The sequence below is a fragment of the Ascaphus truei genome, chromosome 8 (genome assembly GCF_040206685.1).
Source record: "Ascaphus truei isolate aAscTru1 chromosome 8, aAscTru1.hap1, whole genome shotgun sequence".
NCBI classification, from domain to species: Eukaryota; Metazoa; Chordata; class Amphibia; order Anura; family Ascaphidae; genus Ascaphus; species Ascaphus truei.
In genome coordinates this window covers 53,131,559-53,154,513 of record NC_134490.1, presented here as the reverse complement: position 1 = coordinate 53,154,513, position 22,955 = coordinate 53,131,559, and the positions used below count along the sequence as shown (strand labels likewise).

The window sequence follows — 22,955 nt, the reverse complement described above, 5'->3', positions numbered from 1 at the left end:
GGGAGCCTATTCATCAAATAATCATAATGCAGCAGTTTCATCAATATACTGCATGGTTAGTTCACCACAATATTCACTTACTGTAGCTTGGAATGTGTCATTGTATGCAAGTGTATTGATAAAGTGTTAATATGATAAAGTGTTGATTTTTTTTTGTTACTAATATTAATTAATATGGAGTACTATTTTGAGGTACACAATATGGCCTCATGACTTGCCTGTAGAAACACTGCCTCTTCTAATGCTAAATTGACCTTCAACTGCATTTCAGTAAAGCCATCGTCTGCATTGCAAGGTCTATGAAGTATGTTACTGAAACGCAGTTTGTGTGGTTTATTGTGGATCAGTGATATACAAATATAGTTGGAAACTGCAGTTGCTCGCAGTGGTTCCCAACTCAAGAAAACCGTTGAAATTCACACAGATAAATTAGGGAGTTGTACTTAAGGTTATTGGTTTTCAGACCTCTCCTCGTTTTATGAAGAACCAATGCACCTGCACACAGGTGAATACACTTAGTTTATATATGAATAGATTGTTGGGTTTGGGCCTTGGGGAGAAGTTTGAACACCACGGAATGAGACTGAATAAAGAGTTTCTTTATTCATTGTCTTAACTGGATACTACACTAGTTTTGAATGACTTATTCGCTGACTTATAAACTCATCTTTCAGGGTTTATCATCTAGTTTTCAATCGCCATGAGATTATGGAATTACACCTTTTTTCCTACCTTTCATGTGCTTATATTGTTTTATGAAAATGTTGATTACCATTTAATCTGTAACAATTGGTTTCTCTTAATATGTTTTTAGCTGATGTACACATTAAATGGATCACTCTTTGGGGGAGCAATGTTTAGTTATGTTGGATGGAATCGGGCAAGATTCAAAAATTGAAGCTGACCCCCCCTTTTTTTTTAATGATTATTATTTTTATTTTGGCAAAAAGCCTAATCCAATATCGGGCACATTGTCCCAGGAGTCTTCCCATTTTACAATGCCCAGTTCAGTCCAATTATAAACAAATAAAAATCACTCTAAATGCTTTGCGCCAACGTTGCACCGTAATTAGCATCTTACCCCCTGTCCATGTCAAGGTCGTCTTTTGTTTTTTACTGTAAACAATATCTTGCCGGGGACACATTCCTTTTGACTTCCCAGACACTTATTATTTCAACTGCTCATATCTCCTGAACAAGATTTAAAATTTGCTTGTCACGTATTTGCAGTACAAAGCACCGCCGTTTGGTCTCGAGGCAGCACCACAAACATTCATCAAGATACTGATTTGTTATTATCGTCAATCTCTGGAAAAGAGAAATCGTGGTTTGAGCCCTACCTAGACGACTTGATATGCAAAGCAGGTACCATTCAAGAGGTCTAAAAGCACACAGAAATAGTTCTACAGGAATTGTTAAACATAGTTGGCTCATAAATTGGGAGAAAAGTCAGCTCGCAACCACACAGCAACTGCATTTTCTGGGGATAGTGATCGACATTTTGAGGGGTAGTGCCAAACTTTCACCAGAAACAATCAAGATAGTAGAAGTAGGGGGTTATCTAAGGATGTTATCACAGCCTTCAGCGCTTAACTGTATGAGAACACTTGTTCTGTTCACTTCAGCAACACAGTAGTCCTGTAGGCACAATTCCACATGAGAGCTCTCCAGAACAACTTTAGCACTGTGGAATAACGACCCAAAAGATCTGTCTCAACATATAAGATTATCCAAGGAAGCAAGAAGATCATTGTTGGTGTGGGAAAACGTGCACAACTTGAGTGAAGGGTGTCGTTTAGAAGATCCTCTCTGGGTTGTCTTGACAATGAAGGCAAGTTCCATAGGCTGGGGAGCACATATCAATCGAAAGTTCTAACAAGGTGTTTGGAGGCAGGAGTGCCAAACTTCATTTGCTAATATTCTGGAACTGAAAGCAATAAATATGACACCAAGATGGTTTCAATCAGATCATCAATGATTATCAGTAAAATTCCACTCTGACAATTGCACATCAGTGTACACAAATCACTAAGAAGGTATAAAAAGTTATTTAATTATTTAAATTGGGCAGAGAATCATGTACTCCAGATATCAGCACTTCACATTGCAGGCAAATCAAATCTAGGAGAGGATTTCTTCGGCAGACACAAAATCCATCTGGGAGAATGGTCCCTAACTATCGAGATCTTCCATCTGCTAGTCAGTTCACCGGGTCTTCCCAAAATAGACCTAATGGCAACAAGGGCAAATACAATGCTAACAAGGTTCTTTGTATGAAAGAAAGGAGCAGAGTAAATGCATACATTGACAGCATCTTGGAACTTCTTCCTGTCATACGCCTTTCCACCAACACATCTAATTTCAAGGCTCGTAAGAAAAATAGCCAGAGAGCAAGCCATGACAATTACAATCTTCCCAAACTGGCCCAGGATGGCATGGTGTGTGGATGTGAGGAACCTATCAATTAAGGGGCCATGGCTACTTCAACCAATACCACATTTCCCAAGATCTATTTTGCATTCAGATCCAGGAAAACTAGCATTAGCATCTTGGAAGTTGAGTGAGTGATAACCAGAAAGGGCCTTTGGGAACTAATTCACAATTCTTGCATTGAAGGCAAGAAAACCTATAAAATACTAGAAGTAGATGGATCTAGAACACATTTGTCACTTATTGCAAAACAAGGGTCAAGTGGCAATCATCGATATTTTGGAATTTCTAAAAGGTTTTGATAAGGGTTTGTCTCTTCGTTCCTTGAAGGTATAGGTGGCAGCACTGGCAGCCCTACTACAAAAACCTCTTGCGAAAAAATGACCTAGTTCTCAAAAAATGTTTTCAAGCAATCAGGAAACGAAGACCTCAGTTGATATCATTTGTGCAACTCTGGGACCTAAACTTAGTACTGGGAGCATTCATGGGGAAACCTTTCTAATCAATTGAAAGTTCAACTCTAAAATGCCTAACTATTAATTGCAATCACATCTCCTAGGAGAGTGAGTGAAGTCCATGCACTATTAGTAGTTGAGCTATTTACAATTGTGCACTTGGACGATGTAATCCTCAGGATGGATCCAAAATTCCTACCTAAAGGTGGGGTCCTTATTCCATTTGAATGAGCAAATAATTTTGGTGTATTTTTTTTCCAAATCCAATTCATTCCAAGAAGCAAAAAGGAATTCTCGATTTTTAGTGAGATTAATGAATAGTTATCTAGATAAAACTAAAGATGTCGGAAAAACTAATGGCTCATTAATAATCCCAGATGGCAAAAAGAAAGGTTGCCCGACATCAAAAGACCACCATTGCTACATAGATTAAAGTGTATTCGAAATGCTTATAGTCCAAGAGGCTTCAAAGCACCAATAATTTTGAAGGCTTGTTCTACTAGAGCAGTAGCCGCATCTTGGGCGCGTAAAGCTAAAGTAACGCCAGAATAGTTATGCAAGGTTGCAGTATGGTCTTTAGTACACAATATACTCTACAATGAATCTAATGTATATCAAAAAAAAAAAAAGAACCATGTATATTGATGCAGGTGCATGTTTCTTTTGTTGCCCCATCCCAGGGAATTGCTTTGGTACTTCCCATTCATGTCTGACTGCCATGGAGGCCAAAGAGGAAAACGGAAGAATTATTCTTACTGATCATTTTCTTTCCTCGAGCCCTCCATAGCAGTATTACTTCCCTCCCTATTGTCTTGTCTGTTGGTACAGGGAATGTATCGTTTAAGAGGAGAGGAGGGACTTTATGTAGGGGTGGAGCTAGTACCTTTTTATCTGTCCCGACTGCCTGAGGAGAGCGTTTTAACCCATTCGTGTCTGCCATGGAGGGGTTGAGGAAAGAATAATTTTTCCTTTTTCCAAAGATGAACAACCATATCCTTTGCAATCCTAAAGCCTCCAAAAGACAATACAAGAAACTGCACAGAGATTTTAAACCAAACATTATGGAATTATAAATTGTGTGTGTGTGTGTTATGTCCTGTTAAAAGAAACAAAAAACACATGTTATTATTATTATTTTTAAGACTTGTTTAATGCAAAAAATAATGAAATCGCTGTGTATCTTAGTGGTCTTTTTATATCCAAGATATTGTTTTCTATAACAAAAAAAAAAAAGATTTAAAGATGGCTGCTATTGATTTTTAGAATTTTAGACATCTCACAGAACAATTTAATATATCCAATTAAGATTTTTGGAAGGGTGCTTGGGGTTTTTAGAGGATTGGTATCTAATATAATACTGTTCTGTGCAGCTATGGGAATCATGTTCCCATTACTACCGGGTACATTGCAGAAATAAAACTCGTCTTTCATACCATTTTGTTACACTTGCTTATAAAAAGCCATTTGTTGATAATATACAAGTGACTACCTGAAGCCACACAAATGCTCGAGGTTCCTTCTCTTTTGTGTGCGCGTGTTTTATTTTCAAGGTATGAAGAACTTCTCGTCAACACACTGATAGAATGCCTTGAATATATTGGGATTTTAAGGAAATATTAAGTCCCATTATCAGGTCCACAATGCAAAAGGCAATTATATTGATGAAGAGCTACACATGCCTTTGTGTGTGTGAATAAACTTGGCCTATGCTCAGCTTCTATTTGTTCTCTTGGTATAAACACATATTGTGAGTGATTCCAGTTTAATGGGGGCCCGTTTGTATGCCAAGCAGCTGCATTTTAGGCCCTATTGGGTGATTTCATAACTCGCTGGAAATTGGCTCTATTCAGCACGGGAGATAGGAGGAGGGGGAGCTGAGGGGGGCATACAAGAAGGGAGGCTTCAACACACAATCATTTCTTTTCAATTGAAGCCGGCAAGGTTGATGACAACATGGCCATTTTGTTGTAATGATAAGACCACTAAGGCATCAGTACCTCTCATCAAGGCTTCCACACAACAGCAGATACAATTTAATTCACTTCTCTGCCAGTGGTGCTGATACCATTATGCCGTCTGTCTCCACAGTTATAATCACTGTCCTCTGAGAAATGCAGTTGAAACGATCTTGAGTAGTCAAAAGAAACTCTCAATTAAGGCTGCCACTTCCAATGTGTCAGATTGTGTCTTATGCACTTGGTACAATTTTCACTTCCAATTCTGTTTATTTACAATGTCTACCAGTAATTACGCTTAACGTGTCATTTATGGAGGGAGGGGGGCCTGCCAAGGAGATTGCCGGGTGCTGCAATGACATTGAGTGGGAGTTTCTCACAGCCAGTGCTATCAGCGGCTTTTAGACTGTGATGGGATGCAGTGATAATGTTGATAATGCAAGTATTGCACTCATCTAGTTATAATTAGATGCCCCTCAAATGTGGCACTTGTTGTAATAACAGTGTTGATTCATGTTTTTTCTCATAGACAGCAACCACTAATTAGTTAAGTGGTTTTTGGTTGGCCTGCATTTGCTACAGAATTGTATTTGCCTGGGGGAAAAAAAATATGTCACAGTTATCGTTCTTTCTATCCACTTGGCACCATGTTCTGAATTTCAATGCTAACGTTAGAACTTTGGCAAGACGGAGAGGAAGTGACGTTTTACTTTTTGTTTTGGGAGTGTCCGGTTGCGATGCCTGTTACTAACTAATTAGTTTAAATGGATTTACATTGGGTGAGGTCCTCAAAGGTTACCTGCCATTCTCTGATTACTGGTATCCATACCATCTGCTAACCAACTGTTTTAAAAAGAACCTTGTAGGCATGAAGCCTATTTTTGTCTAAGATCTTACAATGAGAAGTGCTGGGGAAAGGTTTGTGTAAATAGACGTTTTATATAGTATTCATCTCTTTCACAATGTACATCTTTTAATTAATCCTAATAGTTTAGCTAAATTAAGAACAACTGTAAAATATTTGAGTCAGGAAATCTACAAATCTATATAATATCACCCTGGTTTACCACAATCTAGTTAGAAGGCTATCTGAGATGTTCCTGGGAATGGAAAGGCTAGTTCGGACTAGATGTGCATACATCATCTTGGCCATAAAGATTGTACTAGGTGACAACAATATCAACGCTTCTCTTGAACAGCAACCTCCCCTCGCCCAGTATCCATGCTCCCATGAAGTGGTGAAGCACACAGATCTCGCACCAGGTGTTACCCTCGCTCAGGGTTTTTCACAGCCCAAATAAAAGGTGTCGGTCTCTGCAGCCAATCAAGGGGGAGAACACCTTTTAGTTCAAGGGTCATTACATTGCTAGTGTCTGGAAAGCATGGAGTGCTACAGTATCTGGACTGTGCTTCTCCCAGTGGTAACTTTAGCACGGCCTTGTTCCAGTGTATAAAATAATCAAAGTAAAATCAATGTGATGTTTCTTTTCTTTGCAACACCAGGTGCAAATGTTTTGCACCACATTTGGCTTAAGTGTGTAGCGCGTACTTCGAAATTAGTAGTAATAAAGATTAACTTTATACAACGTATTCCTCCTTGGCTTGTACAGAGACTAAATAAGTGTAGCAACTTCAGCATTATTTTTGTAACTTCTACTACATACAGTATCATAAATCCCTAATACGCAGAGCAAAGCCTAGCCTGCTTTATTGTTTTGGGGGGAATACTCACTCATCGTGTAAAAACAGTGCAATAAAAATGGTGCCTTTTTATTCACCATAAAATATGTGGCTTGTTTCCTTGCCTACTGTTTTTTTAAAGAGATGTAGGTCATGGGGTTGATGGAGACTGTTCCAGGCAGGCTTTAGTATAAGCGTCTCGCAAGCTTCCTCTGCTCTCCCTCTGTTCAAACACTTCTTTTTTCTGAGTGTCTGTCTTATTATCTCAGGTATTTCCTTTTTCCCCACACACAATTGAAGGTATATTATTCGGATCATCTACAAACGCAGATAGAGCTGACCTTCTCTCTGTCCAGATTAAAAGCTTGTTCTTCAGGGTAACAGTATCTTTTATATTAACAGCTGTGCAGTACACACACATATGTTCATTTCAGCAAGCTTCTCAGTGTTTTACCATGACTCGATTGTGGCAAATCTTTTCAATTGATAACTGTTGGAGCATCAGCCCTTATACAAGATTTAAAAAAAAAAATATATATATATCATTTTTTTTCCATATTTTTTTTTTTTATCAATGCATCATTTTTGGACCGTTGTAATGGGGTTGAATGTAAACTCTAAATGTAACTTATTTTTACATTTGGCTGCCCCCCGTTGGAAGATTTGCACACGTCCATCGATGTAAGACTACTAAATACTTAAGATCTTACTGGGAATGCACGACTCCCTTCTAACAGGAATAGAAGTATTTGGTCTGATGGTAAATGCAGTGCTGTTGGAGTATTCATTTTTTTTTTTTTTGGTCGTCATCCATACCTTCCAATAACGATCCTGAAACTAACCACTTACATAAAGGTACACGCATGACCATGTTCCTAACACAATCAAACGCCGTGTCAGGTCTTGTAAGGGCCCTTTGTGATTTTATTTGGATAAAGAGATGTTGATGTTCAAGGAAATGTTATGGAGCTCTGAAACCATGCAATGGTTATCTAGTATAGGAAAACATGACCATGTGACAGTGACAGGGCACGTAAAGGGGAAGCAAATCTAAACAAAGTATTGTTTATTGTTTCCAGGTACACAAGGCTCTTGGCCTCCATTCCTCAGGTTTTCTGAGCTCTGCATAGCTCTCTCTTATCTAGTTCTAGTCATGTTGATCTCTTTTCCATGGTCGGTACTTCTTTTAAAGAAGCTTTTGAAACGCTAGCAGTATGTACAGTATGGTACATCTGAACCGGATGTTACTTGTGAAAAGCTTTTCACATGTGTTGGTATATTTCTATATATCTACATGGATCTGTATCCTCCGTCATCTGTCATTCTCCTCCTTGTTCATGGGTTCGATATCATGCTGGGCCCCTATTCATGCATATTTCATGTTTTAATATCGCTTGCCTTTGAAAGTAGCTGGCTGCGGTAACAAAACTATGGATCAAGTGTCTGCACAGCTATAGGCCTTTCTTGTCATTGTTCTTTCCTTGTGATAGTCATTTATTTTTATTTGCAGGATGCCTTTTCCTCTTTATATATACAAACGTTTCCCCCATCGCTCCTGTCTTTGCTGTTCTTTTTTTTTTATCAGATACTTTGTGCAGGCTTAATTAATACCTCATTACTTCGCCTTTCATAGGGAAGTTAACTTCTTCGGTGCTGGATGAGACTGCAGTGCATCGTAAGCCATTGCAATCACGTTCAGTAGTATGGGCGTTAGAAACCCTTAGCTCTGTCACATATTTTTTCCTCTTCTTCTTGCTCAATGTATATTTGCATTGCAGTTGATAATGTCAAGGAATTCTGCAGGCAGGTGATTCGTATTTATTACATGTTGCTTACATTTGACACATCCGCCAGTAGAAACCAATTTGTGCATTTGTATGCATAGGGCAAGAGTGGTCGACTCCAGTCCTCAAGGGCCACCAACAGGTCACGTTTTCAGGACATCCATGCTTCAGCACAGGTGGCTCAATCAGTGGTGCAGTCGTTTTGATTGAGCCACCTGTGCTGAAGCAGAGATCATTAAAACCTGACATTTTGGTGGCCCTTGAGGACTGCAGTTGGCCATTCCAAGCACCCTCAGATTTTCCACGATTTATGCGCTTTCTTTTACCCTATAAAAGACTAATAAAAATGTACACCAGCAACAAGCTCTAAGGGCCTCATGCAGAGAGCAGCGCTATTTAGAATTGGAGAGGGGGAAAAATGTAAGCTTTTTTGGAGAGTTTTTATCTCCATATGCAGAAAGGGCATAAAACTGCCTTTCTGCATATGGAGAGTTTCAACCAGCGCTATGAGCGCTGTTGAAACTAGTGGGGAAAAAATCGCGTATTTTTTTTTTTCCCCTCCACCGGCCGCGGAGCGCCAGCTGCTTGGTGGAGAGGAAAAATGTTGAAAATCGCGCCATTTTTTTGGCGCGAACAGCCACTAGATGGCGATCGCGGCTCTCTGCATACGGCAGAAAAAAAAACTGGAGAGATTAGAAACTCTCCAGCCGCGCGGCGAATTTCAAGTAAAAAAAAAAAAAATGGCGCTTTTTTTTAAACTTGCCTTTTCCGGCGGTTTAAAGCTCCATTTTCGCCGGCAAATGGCGAGATTCCTTTTTGCGCTGCTCTCTGCATGAGGCCCTAAATGTCTAGAGAACCCAGCTATGCTGTTTATATATCCTTTTGATTAATTTAAAAAAAATGTTATTTATTGTAGAAAGGGCTTGTGTGTCCCCAAGCATTGTCTGCATTTACTTTTATTTTTCTCTGATTCAATTCAGCTACAACATGTTATTGTGTCTCTAGCACCTGCTCTCTTCCTTCTCTTTATCTTTTGGTCCCTTGTTATTGGTTCAAGAGTTCCTGTTAGATCCAATATAAGAAAACTCTGTGGAAGTGATAATATACATTTTTGATAATACGGAAACTGTAGGGATGGTCTTTAGACCCACTTCAATGCTTATTTACTTAACAAATGCAGTTGGGAGCCTTTCCAAATACTGTGCACAGTAAAGCAACAGCTTTTTTTTGTGTATAAAGTACTTAATGTACTGTAAACACTGGTTAATATTCAATTTGAAATTGAAAAGTACTCAAAAGATTACTCAAAGTTGATACGTGTCCGAAAATATCATATGTTGGTAAGTGTTCATTGTTTCCACTGATTTAAAATTCTTCTTCGTACACTTAATCTCCCATAATACAGATTAGTTCAGAAAGTAAAAATCTATAGATTTTAAGTATTAGAAAAGCATTCAACATCTAAACATAGCACAGCACCTTTTAGTCAGATACAGCTCAACCCCGTCACACTTATAACGGGATGCACGCGCGGCTCCTAATTTTCATATTTATTAATACTTTACAACACGATTATTGGTATCTTAAATAATTTATTGTACAATGCATACAATTGTACATTATTTCTAACGCGATCCGCTTATAACGCGATGTGATTCTTTGGACCCCAAGCACCGGGTTATAAGTGGGTTGAGCTGTATATGTTAAAAGCAAAAGATGTACTGATCAGGCAGATCTGTTCTTTATGAGGCAAAATCTATGCAACTCCTGGTTTTGTGCTTTTGCTGAATTAATGCAGCCAACTTATATCCGAAGTGTCCAAAAAGGGTGATTCTTTCATAATCTGATATGTGCTGATTTTAATGAAGATCGACTCTTCTTAAACAGCTTACCCATCTGGTTTAGCTGACATACACGTGGAATAGGGATTTAACAATTGTCATTTTTTGAGCGAACATGAATTGACAATGAATTTTGATCCACCGCGAACTGACAATGATCTGATTCTTACTGAGCTTCAGATTGTCCATTACACATACTGGGAATACAGGCATCCCTCGTAAATAAGATGAGAGAAGAACCTGACCTCCATCGTAAATAAAAATACTCCCTGGTGACGCAATCTTAGAAGAGGCATACAGGTATTTCAGGCACCTCTACGTTCCAGTGACCCAATGCCTTCCTCCAATATCTGACCATACAGCTTAAAATCTAAATGTTGTGCGTGGATGGTGTGACAAACGGCTTACTCCGGGGCTCCGTCGTTTGTCCGGGACTGTTTAGAACACGGTCTTTTAGGGTAGGTTAAATGATGAGGCGTCACGTACTGTTCCTTTAAACAGGCTATGCCTGGTTTATTCAGTCCCAGGCACTGAGACTGCCACAGTGCATACAACAGAAAACAGATCAAAACAAAAGCTGCTCACCTGAGCGATAACTTAACTTAGATATCCCTGACTCAGGGTTGGAAGTGGCTTTTCCACTTCCAACATCAAAACACGGTACTTTTGCAGTCTTACACAAATGAACAGAAAGATTGAACCTGTTTGGGGAAGAGGCTTCTCCCCTCTGTAGTTCAGCAGCCTTCCAGCCTCCTGGCTCTTGTGGGGAGACCAGAGCAAACAGGAAATCAGTCTTTCATACCTGATTCCTAATTAGCATGACAGGTGACAGAAATCAGGCAGCAGACAAACTCTGGTCTGGATCTCTCATCCCTCAGTTCCAGCGCTTGCCAAACTGTGGGATGGAGTGTATGTATTATAAGGCTGCACTCCCAGGCCAAACAGGATAGAAACTGTCTAGTATCCTGGGAGCCCTATATACGGAATTTATTACCATCCCCTGGTTTCTGTCACATATCCTCCCCCCCAGCTCAGACCTCGAGGGATGAGCGACCATGGATATTAGGGAGTGCATCCTTGACAACCCGTCAGCATTGCCATGTTTGTGCCCTGACCTGTGTTCCACAGAAAATTTAAAGGGTTGTAGGCTTAGGAACCACCTGGTCACTCTAGCATTCTTTTCCCTGTTTTGACACATCCAGGTAAGGGGTGCATGATCTGTGACCAACCGGAATTTTCTCCCCAACAGGTAGTATTTGAGCGTCTCTACAGCCCACTTTATTGCGAGACACTCTTTCTCTACTATGGAGTAATTTTTCTCCTGGGGATTTAGTTTCCTACTTAAATAAAGGATGGGGTGCTCCTCACCTTGAGACTCCTGGGAGAGTACCGCCCCCAGCCCTACCTCAGATGCGTCGGTTTGGACTACGAACTCTTTGGAGAAGTCAGGTGTGACCAACACTGGTTGGGCACAGAGAGCTTCTTTCAGGCTTCTAAAGGCCTGTTCGGTTTCGGGGGACCACTTTACCATTAGCGGTCCTCTTGCTTTTGTGAGGTCAGTTAGTGGGGTTGCCTTAGTTGCAAAATTGGGAATAAACCTTCTATAGTACCCAATTAACCCCAAAAAGGTCCTTACTTGTTTTTTTGTAACTGGCCTTGGCCAATTTTGTATTGCCTCCACTTTGAGTGTTTGGGGTTTGAGTAAACCTCTGCCAATAGAATATCCCAGATACTTGGCCTCCTCCAGACCAATAGTGCATTTAGCGGGGTTAGCAGTTAGTCCAGCAGACCGGACTGCGTCAAGCACAGCTTGGACCTTTGGAAGGTGGGATTGCCAATCTTCACTATGGATTACCACATCATCCAGGTAGGCGGCAGCATACCGAGCATGTGGTTTTAAAATTTTATCCATCATTCTTTGGAATGTGGCGGGAGCTCCATGTAAGCCAAAAGGCAACACCTTATACTGAAAGAGGCCGTCTGGGGTTGAGAAGGCTGTCTTTTCTTTTGCCCTTTCTGTGAGGGGAACCTGCCAGTACCCTTTTGTTAGGTCTAGGGTTGTGAGATATCGGGCTTTGCCCAGTCTCTCTACAAGTTCATCTACCCTGGGCATAGGATAAGTATCAAATTTTGACACCGCGTTTAGTTTCCGGTAGTCATTACAAAACCTTGTTGTACCATCTGGCTTTGGGACTAAGACTATAGGGCTGTTCCACCCACTTTGGGATTCCTCAATTACACCTAGTTTTAGCATTTTTTTAACCTCTAAACTTATAGCCTTTCTTTTGGCCTCTGGGATTCGGTACGGTTTAAGGTTAACTCGGACCCCCGGTTCAGAGACTAGGTCATGTTCAATTACGCTAGTTCTACCTGGCCGTATAGAGAAGATTTCTTTGTTTCTTTTCACTAAATTCTGAACCTCTCGTTTCTGATGAACAGACAGGGTTTCAGCTATGCTAACCTCTGGGTCAGTTTCTTGATTCTCTGACGGACCTGGGGGTACTAGGGTTAACAAGACTTCTCTATCTTTCCAGGGCTTGAGTAGGTTTATATGGTAAATTTGCTCAGGTTTCCTCCTACCTGGCTGTCTTACCTTATAATTTACTTCTCCCACTCTTTCCAAGACCTCATATGGCCCATGCCATTTAGCAAGGAATTTACTCTCCACGGTGGGAACCAGAACTAGTACCCTATCACCTGGAGAAAAAATTCTGACCCTAGCACCCTTATTATATGTATTCCTCTGTGCTTCTTGAGCTTTCTCCATGTGTTCCCTCACTATGGGTAGGACTGCAGCAATGCGGTCCTGCATCTGGGCAACATGCTCTATTACACTTCTGTAAGGGGTAACCTCGTGTTCCCAAGTCTCTTTGGCTATATCCAGTAAGCCCCTTGGGTGTCGGCCATACAATAGTTCAAACGGGGAGAAGCCTGTGGATGATTGGGGAACTTCCCTAATGGCAAATAACAGGTACGGTAACAAACAATCCCAGTTTTTCCCATCTTTATCAACCGCCCGCCGTAACATGCTCTTTAAGGTTTTATTGAACCTTTCCACTAAACCATCTGTTTGTGGATGATAGACTGAGGTTCTGAGATGCTTGATTTTTAGGAGTTTACATAGCTCTTTCGTTACTTGGGACATAAATGGTGTTCCCTGGTCAGATAGAATCTCTTTAGGAATCCCGACCCGGGAAAACAGAACTACTAACTCTTTTGCTATGTTTTTAGCTGAGGTGCTACGTAGGGGAACTGCCTCCGGATATCGGGTGGCATAATCTAATATTACCAATATATGCTGATGTCCCCTAGCAGACTTTATTAGGGGTCCTACTAGATCTATAGCAATCCGGTCAAATGGTACCTCTATTATGGGAAGGGGTACCAATGGGCTGCGGTACGCCTTGAACGGGGCGGTGATCTGACATTCTGGGCATGAGGAACAATAATTCGTAATTTCTGCCAGAACCCCAGGCCAATAGAAGCTTCGGAGAACCTTTTCTTTTGTCTTTTCCACCCCTAGGTGTCCCCCCAATGGATGACTATGTGCGAGGTGTAATACTACGTTACGGAATGTCCGTGGTACCAACAATTGTTTAGTTGTAACTGATTTCCTTTTATCAACCCGATATACTAGGTCGTTCTCTACCTCGAAGTAGGGGTAAGCAAGTGACCTATCTGGTTGGCCAGGAGTACTATTCTGGTCCCGTATATTTCCCCTTGCTACCGCTAATGTGGGGTCCTCCCACTGGGCCTTCTTAAAACTCCCAGGACTGACCTCTAGGTCAGCGAGGGTCTTATCCGGTTCTGGGGTGGTAAGTGTCTGCTCAACATCTTGATTTGGGGTATTCCCTACCAAAGTAGTGATGGGGAAGGGAATTTTACAGCACTCCTCCTTTTCCCCCTTCTTATTTGGGCCCTCGTCAACCTCCATTTCTGAAAAAGGGAAAGGATTTGTTTCTTCTAATACTTCGTTATGGTCCGCTATTGAACTCTGGGTGCTATTCTGAGCGGGGGACCACATTTTTAGAAAATGGGGAAAGTCGGTCCCTATTAACACATCATGTGCCAGTTTGGGTACAATACCCACCTTGAAATCTAAAGAACCAAACTCTGTTTCAAAAAAAACATCAACAGTGGAATATTCATGATTATCCCCATGTATACAACAAATTGCCACTCTTTGTGAACTGTTTCCCTGTTTCTTCTTAATGGGCAAGAGGTATTCGGACACTAGTGTGACCATGCTCCCAGAGTCAAGAAGTGCCCGAACCCTCTTACCATTAACCTTTACAAATGCCCACAGATGGTTATTCAAGGGGTCCTCTGGGCTAGGGCCCATACATTGGGACAACAGCGAATAAGGTTCCACGCTGTTGCATTGCATGGGCTCATCATTTAGTGGGCAGATTTTTGCTGTGTGGCCCCTCTCATGACAATTTACACATTTAGGTACATAGTCTGTGTCCCACTTAGAGCCTTTTCCCGGCTCCCCATGTTGGCTATTGCCCTTAGTGTGCGAACCACTGTTGCTGGTGCTGCGTGAAGGTGGTCGCCGCTCTTCAGCGCCCCTTAACCCCGGTACCCTTTTACCGTCTCTGGAAGAGTCCTGGAACCTCGGGTAGTGGGGTTGCTCCACGACTGTGGGTTGCGGGTGCTCTTCTGCTGCATTGTACCTTTCTACGAGGGCCACAAGCTCATCCGCATTGTGGGGGTCACTCCGACTGACCCAACGGCGTAAGGCAGAGGGAAGTTTTCTCAAGAACTGGTCCATGACCAACCGTTCCACGATGTGGCTGGCTGAGTTGATCTCGGGTTGTAGCCACTTCCGGGCGAGGTGGATGAGGTCATACATCTGGCTTCGGGTGGCTTTATCCATCGTGAAGGACCATGCGTGAAACCTTTGGGCGCGAACAGCCGTGGTTACGCCGAGGCGGGCGAGGATCTCGAACTTCAATTTTGCATAGACGTTAGCTTCGGCTGGCTCTAGATCAAAGTAAGCCTTCTGGGGTTCGCCGCTTAGGAAGGGTGCGATTAGACCAGCCCACTCAGCTTCTGGCCATCCCTCTCTCTGTGCCGTGCGTTCAAACGTGAGAAGATAGGCTTCCACATCATCCGAGGGTCCCATCTTCTGAAGGTAGTGGCTTGCCCTGGTCATTTTCGGAACTGGGGCTGCCGCTGCCAGTGGAAGGTTACTGATAGTCCCCCTCAGGATCTCGAGTTCCTGCTGAAAGCCCTGAGCGAACCGCTGTTGCTCCTCTCTCAGCAAGCGGTTTGTCTCTTGCTGGTTTGCATTCGCGTTTTGCAGGGCTTCATTCGTCTGTTGCTGGTTTGCATTCGCCTGTTGCTGGTTGGCATTCGCCTGTTGCTGGTTGGCATTAATCTCTTGCTGGGCTATTAGCAGCTGTTGCTGGGCTGCATTCGTCTGCTGCTGGTTTGCATTAGTTTCTTGCTGGGCTATTAACAGCTGTTGCTGGGTTTCATTTGCGTCTTTCTGGGCAGCGACATTGCGTACCAGCGCACCCACCACGTCTTCCATCTTGTTTGCAGAGGATGAAAAAACTTTTTTTTTTTTTTTTTCAAAGTTCTTCAACCCGCAGACCCCCTAGTGTTCTGCCCGCATTCTCCACCATATGTGACAAACGGCTTACTCCGGGGCTCCGTCGTTTGTCCGGGACTGTTTAGAACACGGTCTTTTAGGGTAGGTTAAATGATGAGGCGTCACGTACTGTTCCTTTAAACAGGCTATGCCTGGTTTATTCAGTCCCAGGCACTGAGACTGCCACAGTGCATACAACAGAAAACAGATCAAAACAAAAGCTGCTCACCTGAGCGATAACTTAACTTAGATATCCCTGACTCAGGGTTGGAAGTGGCTTTTCCACTTCCAACATCAAAACACGGTACTTTTGCAGTCTTACACAAATGAACAGAAAGATTGAACCTGTTTGGGGAAGAGGCTTCTCCCCTCTGTAGTTCAGCAGCCTTCCAGCCTCCTGGCTCTTGTGGGGAGACCAGAGCAAACAGGAAATCAGTCTTTCATACCTGATTCCTAATTAGCATGACAGGTGACAGAAATCAGGCAGCAGACAAACTCTGGTCTGGATCTCTCATCCCTCAGTTCCAGCGCTTGCCAAACTGTGGGATGGAGTGTATGTATTATAAGGCTGCACTCCCAGGCCAAACAGGATAGAAACTGTCTAGTATCCTGGGAGCCCTATATACGGAATTTATTACCATCCCCTGGTTTCTGTCACAATGGGTACAGGATAAGTTGCCCATGGTCAGAAAGACTTGACACTGCTTCAAAGGGACTGTACCCATCCATACAATCCTGCTCACTCTGTACTTGGCATCTCCTCGTGATAAGCATTTCTGCTGCTCATGCTGGCTATGCCCAACTCTCACTATTAATCAGAGAGATCCATCAATATTTAGCAAAAGAACATTTTGGGGTCTATTTATAAAAGTCTCCTGGCTGCAAAACCAGGGCAAAAATCCACACTTATGAAGGGGGAAAAAAATTATCTTTTAGTTTTCAGTGGAATTCCTGTTGTTTTATGAATCGTATTCTTTCTTTTTCAAGGTCTGTGAGTGTTGGTTTACACCAATATAGGCTAGTCAGATCATGAAATTTAGGGGGTTGTGATGAAGTAGCAGGAAACATCAGGGATGGAGGAACATATGCTAAATGTGACTTCAGAAAATGCATGTTACAATTTCCTCTTGGAATAGCTCTTGTGGTTTTTCAGCAAATAAAATCAACTTGTTTTATGTAAAAAGGAGTAATGTATTTAGTACCACAAAGATATTTGATATCAGTGTTACGTGTAGGCAACATATTTAAATCCTTGTAACATCTCTCAGCTGTGGGTTTTGTTTTAGATCTATTTTGGTTGTTGTGGTATCATGCTGGGTGTATATCAAGCTATAAAATACAGGAAGTGTTTGAGTCATAAGATTTGCAAATTAAATGACAAAAGATGAGCAACTTTCCATGGATACTGATTCTTTCTTTTTTTCTCCCTAGTTTCACATATGGTTATTGAAGAAGTCAGTTTCATACAGAACCATCTGGAGATTGAGAAGTCATGCAGAGAGAGTGCGGAGGCTTTTGCATCAAAGGTAACCATACAAAGCAGCCTGGTCTCTACAGGCATGTTTTTCAACTGGGGTTCCCTGGGGCATCCCTAAAGGGTTCCCTGCAATTTTCACGTAATTTGAAAATTGTACCAAATACAGAAGAATTTCATCTACATTCATAGCATCTGATTTTAGACATGCTATTAGAGAGGGTTGGGGTTCCTTACAATGCATCTGATCTCGGACGTGCTGTTAGAGAGGGTTGGGGTTCCTTACAATGCATCTGATCTCAGACATGCTATTAGAGAGGGTTGGGGTTCCTTACAATGCATCTGATCTCGGACGTGCTGCTAGAGAGGATTGGGGTTCCTTACAATGCATCTGATCTCGGAAGTGCTGTTAGAGAGGGTTGGGGTGCTGCAGAATTTGACAATATAATCATAGAGTTCCATAACCAAAAAAGGTTGGAAACCACTGCCCTACATTCTAGTTACCTCTACCATAAGGTGTTTGAGAGCAGCAAAAGAACTTCAGCAATGTGGTGTTCCACTGATTTTGAGTCGTCAAATGAAAAGACGAACTCTGTGATATTCAAAAGCTTGTATACTGGTAATAAAATATATTATCGTCGGTTGTTTAATTTTATTTGGCAGGGCAAAAAGCCCAGGATAGCTAGATCAGTTCTGTTAACATCAAGAGCGAGAGGTGGACTGGGAGTCCCAGACCTAACTAAATACTATCAGGCAGCACAACTAAGACAAGTAGTAATGTGGAATGCGGACCCGGGCCAATATTGCTGGCTTGATATAGAGTCCTTCCACGCTAAAACGCCTTCTCTGCCAGCTTGCCTCTGGAACATAGATGGAGGGGACATACAATCTCAAAAATTTAAATTAGGAGCAATGAGGCAAACCTGGGAGGTTTGGATGAAAACTAAAAGTAAGTTCAAACTCCACACAACTAGATCACAACTGACCCCAATTTTTAATAATCCCAAATTCCCCCCGGGCTGTGAGTCTAAGCAATTTGATCAACTCAAATCAAGAGGTATCAGGGTTATCGCCGACATACTGAGCCATGGATAGTTCTTGAGCTTCCAAGAATTACGCACTAAATATGAAAGTCCAGAATTGGACACATTCAAATATCTCCAAATTAGACACTTTACGCAAACAATATCCCCAAAACTAGAATTTCCCCCTCTCACTGAATTCGAGAAGCTATGCCAGACAGCTGAACACCAAAAAGGTCTAATAACTAAAATCTACGCCGGAATGGAGATATCGGCAGACTCTCCGACCCATCAGTATATGCGCAAATGGGAAGCGGAGCTAAATATAGTTATTGACAGAGAGGACTGGGAAGATATTTGGGACACTGCCTCAGGAACTTCTATATGCACCACACCAAAAGAAAATATTTACAAGATATTATTCCACTGGTATCTTACCCCAGTGAGACTAAAACAAATCTTCCCTCTGGTCTCCGACCTGTGCTGGAGAGGCTGTGGACAAAAAGGGGACATGGCCCAGATTTGGTGGACATGTTCAGAAATTCAGGAATATTGGCTAATTGTATAAACTTTATTAAAAGAGGTTATGGACCTCACAATACCTATTGATCCACTGACCTTCCTGCTGGCCCGGCCGATAGACGAAATCGACCGTCCAGTAAGGAAATTGATCTCCGTCATTCTTACAGCGGCAAGGTGCACAATTGCGGCCTCCTGGAAGAAGGTATCCCCTCCTTCCAAACAAATGTTAAAAAAAAAGGATCAATGAGGTAATGGAAAGGCTGACGGCCTTTCTAAAAAGATCCACGACAGAGTTCTATAAAATCTGGGAGCCATGGATAACGCAATAATTATGACCAAACGACTCCCTGAACCGATTGAAGGAAGGAACCGGGTACTCAGGATGATGGAATCCGACACCTGGCGACAAGGAGGGGAGAACGGCCCTCCTCCCCTCATTCCCTACCCCCCCCCCCCTCTCTATCTCTTTTTCTTGTCTCTCTCTTTCCGGTCCATTAGATGGCCCAGAGACCTTGCCTCAAATAGGCGATGTTCTGCTCTATTCTATTCTCTTTATTTTCTCTATCTAAAAATAGAAAACCCTGTATTAGGCTAAGGATAAACTGATGTATCTGTTTGATGTATATCTGCCTAATTAAAACGTTTGGAAAAAATATATATATATTATCGTCGTTGAGGTAAAAGTCATCAACTATATTCTTTTAATACTGAGGAACTGCGATTTTTAAATGTTTTTTTTACATTTTTTTTCAGATCATACTTGATGAGTTTTAGGTTTTGGAAACTCTTGACTGAAGAGGCACTTAGAAATAACAAAAAAATCCAAGTCAGGAAGCGCATTTAGTGAGTTTTTACCGTGAATGCACTTTAATGAGTTTTACCTCGATAACAACGATATGTTTGTCAAATAAACGACATTAATAATCCTGACTTTCTAAACTTATTTTCTATTGAAAGTATGGGCAAATAGGACTGATGTGTGCACTTTCACCAACAGCCATTGTCTATCTCAGAAATATAACAAGAGTACCTTATTTTATAATGAGGAACCCCTGACCTAAAACAGCAATCTCTCCCACAGTGCATTTAGATATTGATTCCGAAGCAGTTCTAAGATGCATTAAACCTTCGGGCACATTCACTTAGATTGACCTGTGAGACCTGCTCGATTTTATTGAGGCAGAAAAATGGTATCCAAAGCTGCAGAATTGAATCTTATATTATTACACCAAGGGACTACTCCCTTATCCTCTCTTGCAAAATGCTAGCACATTACCTTGACACAAACTAGGACTCATGATTCAAATCAGTCCTTGTTTCAATTCAGTTGTCACGGTAGGGGTTAATATGTAGCTTTTCAGAAGTTTAATGCAGTGTTTTTCCACGAGTAATCCAATTTTATGTGATACAGTATCAAAAATTCCTAGTTAACACAACATTTTCAATTCACTGTTACTGTGTTTGTAAATGAAAGTTTATGTTCATATTTCTCTTTTGTAAAAATGATCTAAAATGGCTCATTACCAATATACTACAATCACATGAGTTTATTTTAAGGGGAACCTCTCCAGTCAGTCTGAGGTACTGTTGGGTGATATTACAAGCTTTGTAAGGAAATACAGGCATAGTGTATGCAGACAAATATAAGCACATTTAAACATGAAACTTTATAACCTCCCAATGTCTGATTATTATCTATATTGAATTTTACATTGATTTACTTTTATATCTGGTATTTTGTGTAAATATATATATATATATATATATATATATATATATATATATATATATATATATATATCTGTCCTCAACATATTCAGAATGTATTTGGAATAAATGGCAAGCAGTTTACAAATAAAGTGTTTGGGGGGGAAAAAACTGCAACTGGATAGGAAAGTCGGTGAAAGCGCTACATTTCCAGGTGATTGTTTATAGAAGCAGGCGGAGGGCATGCTAAAGGTGACCTCCCGTTGCACTGTTGATTACCTCTAGTCTGATGAATTTACCAAGTCTGTAATTTTCTCTACTCCATCTCATCAGAGGCACATTATTATTAAAGAATGTTTTTATCACTGTGTTATGTATTTTTGGTGGTGTAAAATGCATCTGAGCCACTTCATCAGAAAATGAATTACAGCAATTTTCATCCAAATTTCATTAGTAATGCTGGCCACGCTTCCCAAAGCTCGCCTTAGGCGGAGGCTGAAATCATGCCAGCAAGAAATCTGTTTAATTTTTAGATGCATTAGCAAGGCTTTTTTCCCTCGTTATTTTTTTTTTGTTTAGCACGACAGCAATACTTTAGAATTCCAATAGATTCGCTCAGTTTTCAGAGATTTTTCTCGTTGCTGGATCTGGGTTTGCGTGTCGTTCTGTGCATGTTATTTCTCTGCGTTTGGGTGTTATTCTCTGTGTTGGCGTGTTCTTCTGTGCATGTTTATTCTCTGGGTTTGCGTGTTTATTCTCTGGGTTTGCGTGTTCTTCTGTGCTTGTTATTCTCTGGGTTTGCATGTTCTTCTGTGTGTGTTATTCTCTGGGTTTGCGTGTTCTTCTGTGTCTGTTATTCTCTGGGTTTGCGTGTTCTTCTGTGCCTGTTATTCTCTGGGTTTGCATGTTCTTCTGTGCCTGTTATTCTCTGGGTTCGCGTGTTCTTCTGTGCCTGTTATTCTCTGGGTTTGCATGTTCTTGTGTGTGTTCTCTGGGTTTGCGTGTTCTTCTGTGTGTGTTCTCTGGGTTTGTGTGTTCTTCTGTGTCTGTTATTCTCTGGGTTTGCGTGTTCTTCTGTGCGTGTCCTTCTGTGCATGCTATTGGACAGCAGAACCAGAAACAATGGCGGAATTCATCAATAGACATTAATATTTTGTAATGTTGGGTAACTGTTCAAAAGAATTGTGCTGTGAATATTGTATTCCACTAAAATCAAAGTTTTTTTCTTTTATAGTGAATAAAGCATGTACAGTATGAGACACCTGCCCTTATTCACTATGCTGTGAGCCTGTTTCCCAGTGCTGGAGTAGATTTTAGTCTGATACATTTAAATGGAGCAACGTCTTCTCCAGCACAGTATACTGAATAGAGAGCACTGAATGTAAACATACAAGGGAGGCAGAACACATTCCTATTCCATATGAGACCTGTCTGAGAGGTGAATGTGCTGACTAGTGATATTTTTATTTGTATGCTAAACGGTGGAGGGTTTTCGTCGCTTTTCTTTTTTTTTTTACCCACCATAACGTGTATAATATGTGGTTGAAACCTACACCATACACTGATGACACTTAAAAGGTTGAAATGGCTGTCTGTGAGTAGGTTTACAGGCTCTGCACGTCTTAACCCAGGCTGTGCTGAAAAGCTGTGTAATGTTGCAGGCGTATGCTTATAGGGGTCCATGTTGAAATGGATTTGAAGCAAAAGGTGACACTGGGCTCATTTGCATGCCATTTCCCAGAATCCCTGGCTGCAGCGGAAGCACTGCATGCTAGGAGATAATGGGGAAAGGCAGGACCTGTCTGATACATGTTAATGTGCTTACAAGTGATATTTGAATTTCCTGTAGTCCATATAAATAACTTCTAATGTATGTATTATACGAGAGGCAGAGGGAGCTAAAGTTGGATAAAGATTAGGAGGTACTTGCACAACAATTGGGGGAACCTAATTCGTATCTCAGTCACAGTCTTTTGTTATGAGAGTCCTGCCAGCCGCAGTAAAGGTACAAAAGGGGCATTAGTTTTTTTTTAAATCCCATTGCTTTCAATACTGGCTGTAATGAATCAGATGCAATTACACAGCCCCTCCTTTTTGAGGGAAAACCTTGCCTGTCTTCACATAATTTTTTTGACCCTGATAATGGCAAATTAATTTTTAGATTAACACCATGTCATTGTTCTCTGGATTTCCCCTCCCCCACATGTACATTGCTTTCTATTATTGGGAAATTGGTACGTACTGTAAGTAAATGGGGGTCTTTCTTTCATTAATCTGGTGTGGTTTTTGGCACCAATTTTTCGCCATTTCAGAAGTCATGTACCAGATTGATGGGGCAGCCATTGGTGCTCAAATTCCCTCTTTGATGCGAAATTGACACTTCGCAATCTATACATTAAGGCTATTTTTCCATCTAAATGACACATACATATTCATCCTGCATCTTTTACCGTTACTGTCACGAACGGCACACCTATGAGCACATG

At 41.3% G+C, this 22,955-nt stretch overlaps 1 protein-coding gene across 3 annotated transcripts in view; it reads left to right on the top strand.

Annotated features, from left to right (window-relative positions):
• The window catches only part of SHTN1 (shootin 1), a 104,367-nt gene that overhangs the window by 31,458 nt on the left and 49,954 nt on the right, over positions 1–22,955 (top strand). For all 3 annotated transcript variants that reach the window (XM_075612009.1, XM_075612007.1, XM_075612006.1), the window contains exon 4: positions 17,176–17,270. In XM_075612009.1, the coding sequence (XP_075468124.1) occupies positions 17,176–17,270 (95 nt within the window). The remainder of the gene's footprint in view (positions 1–17,175; positions 17,271–22,955) is intronic.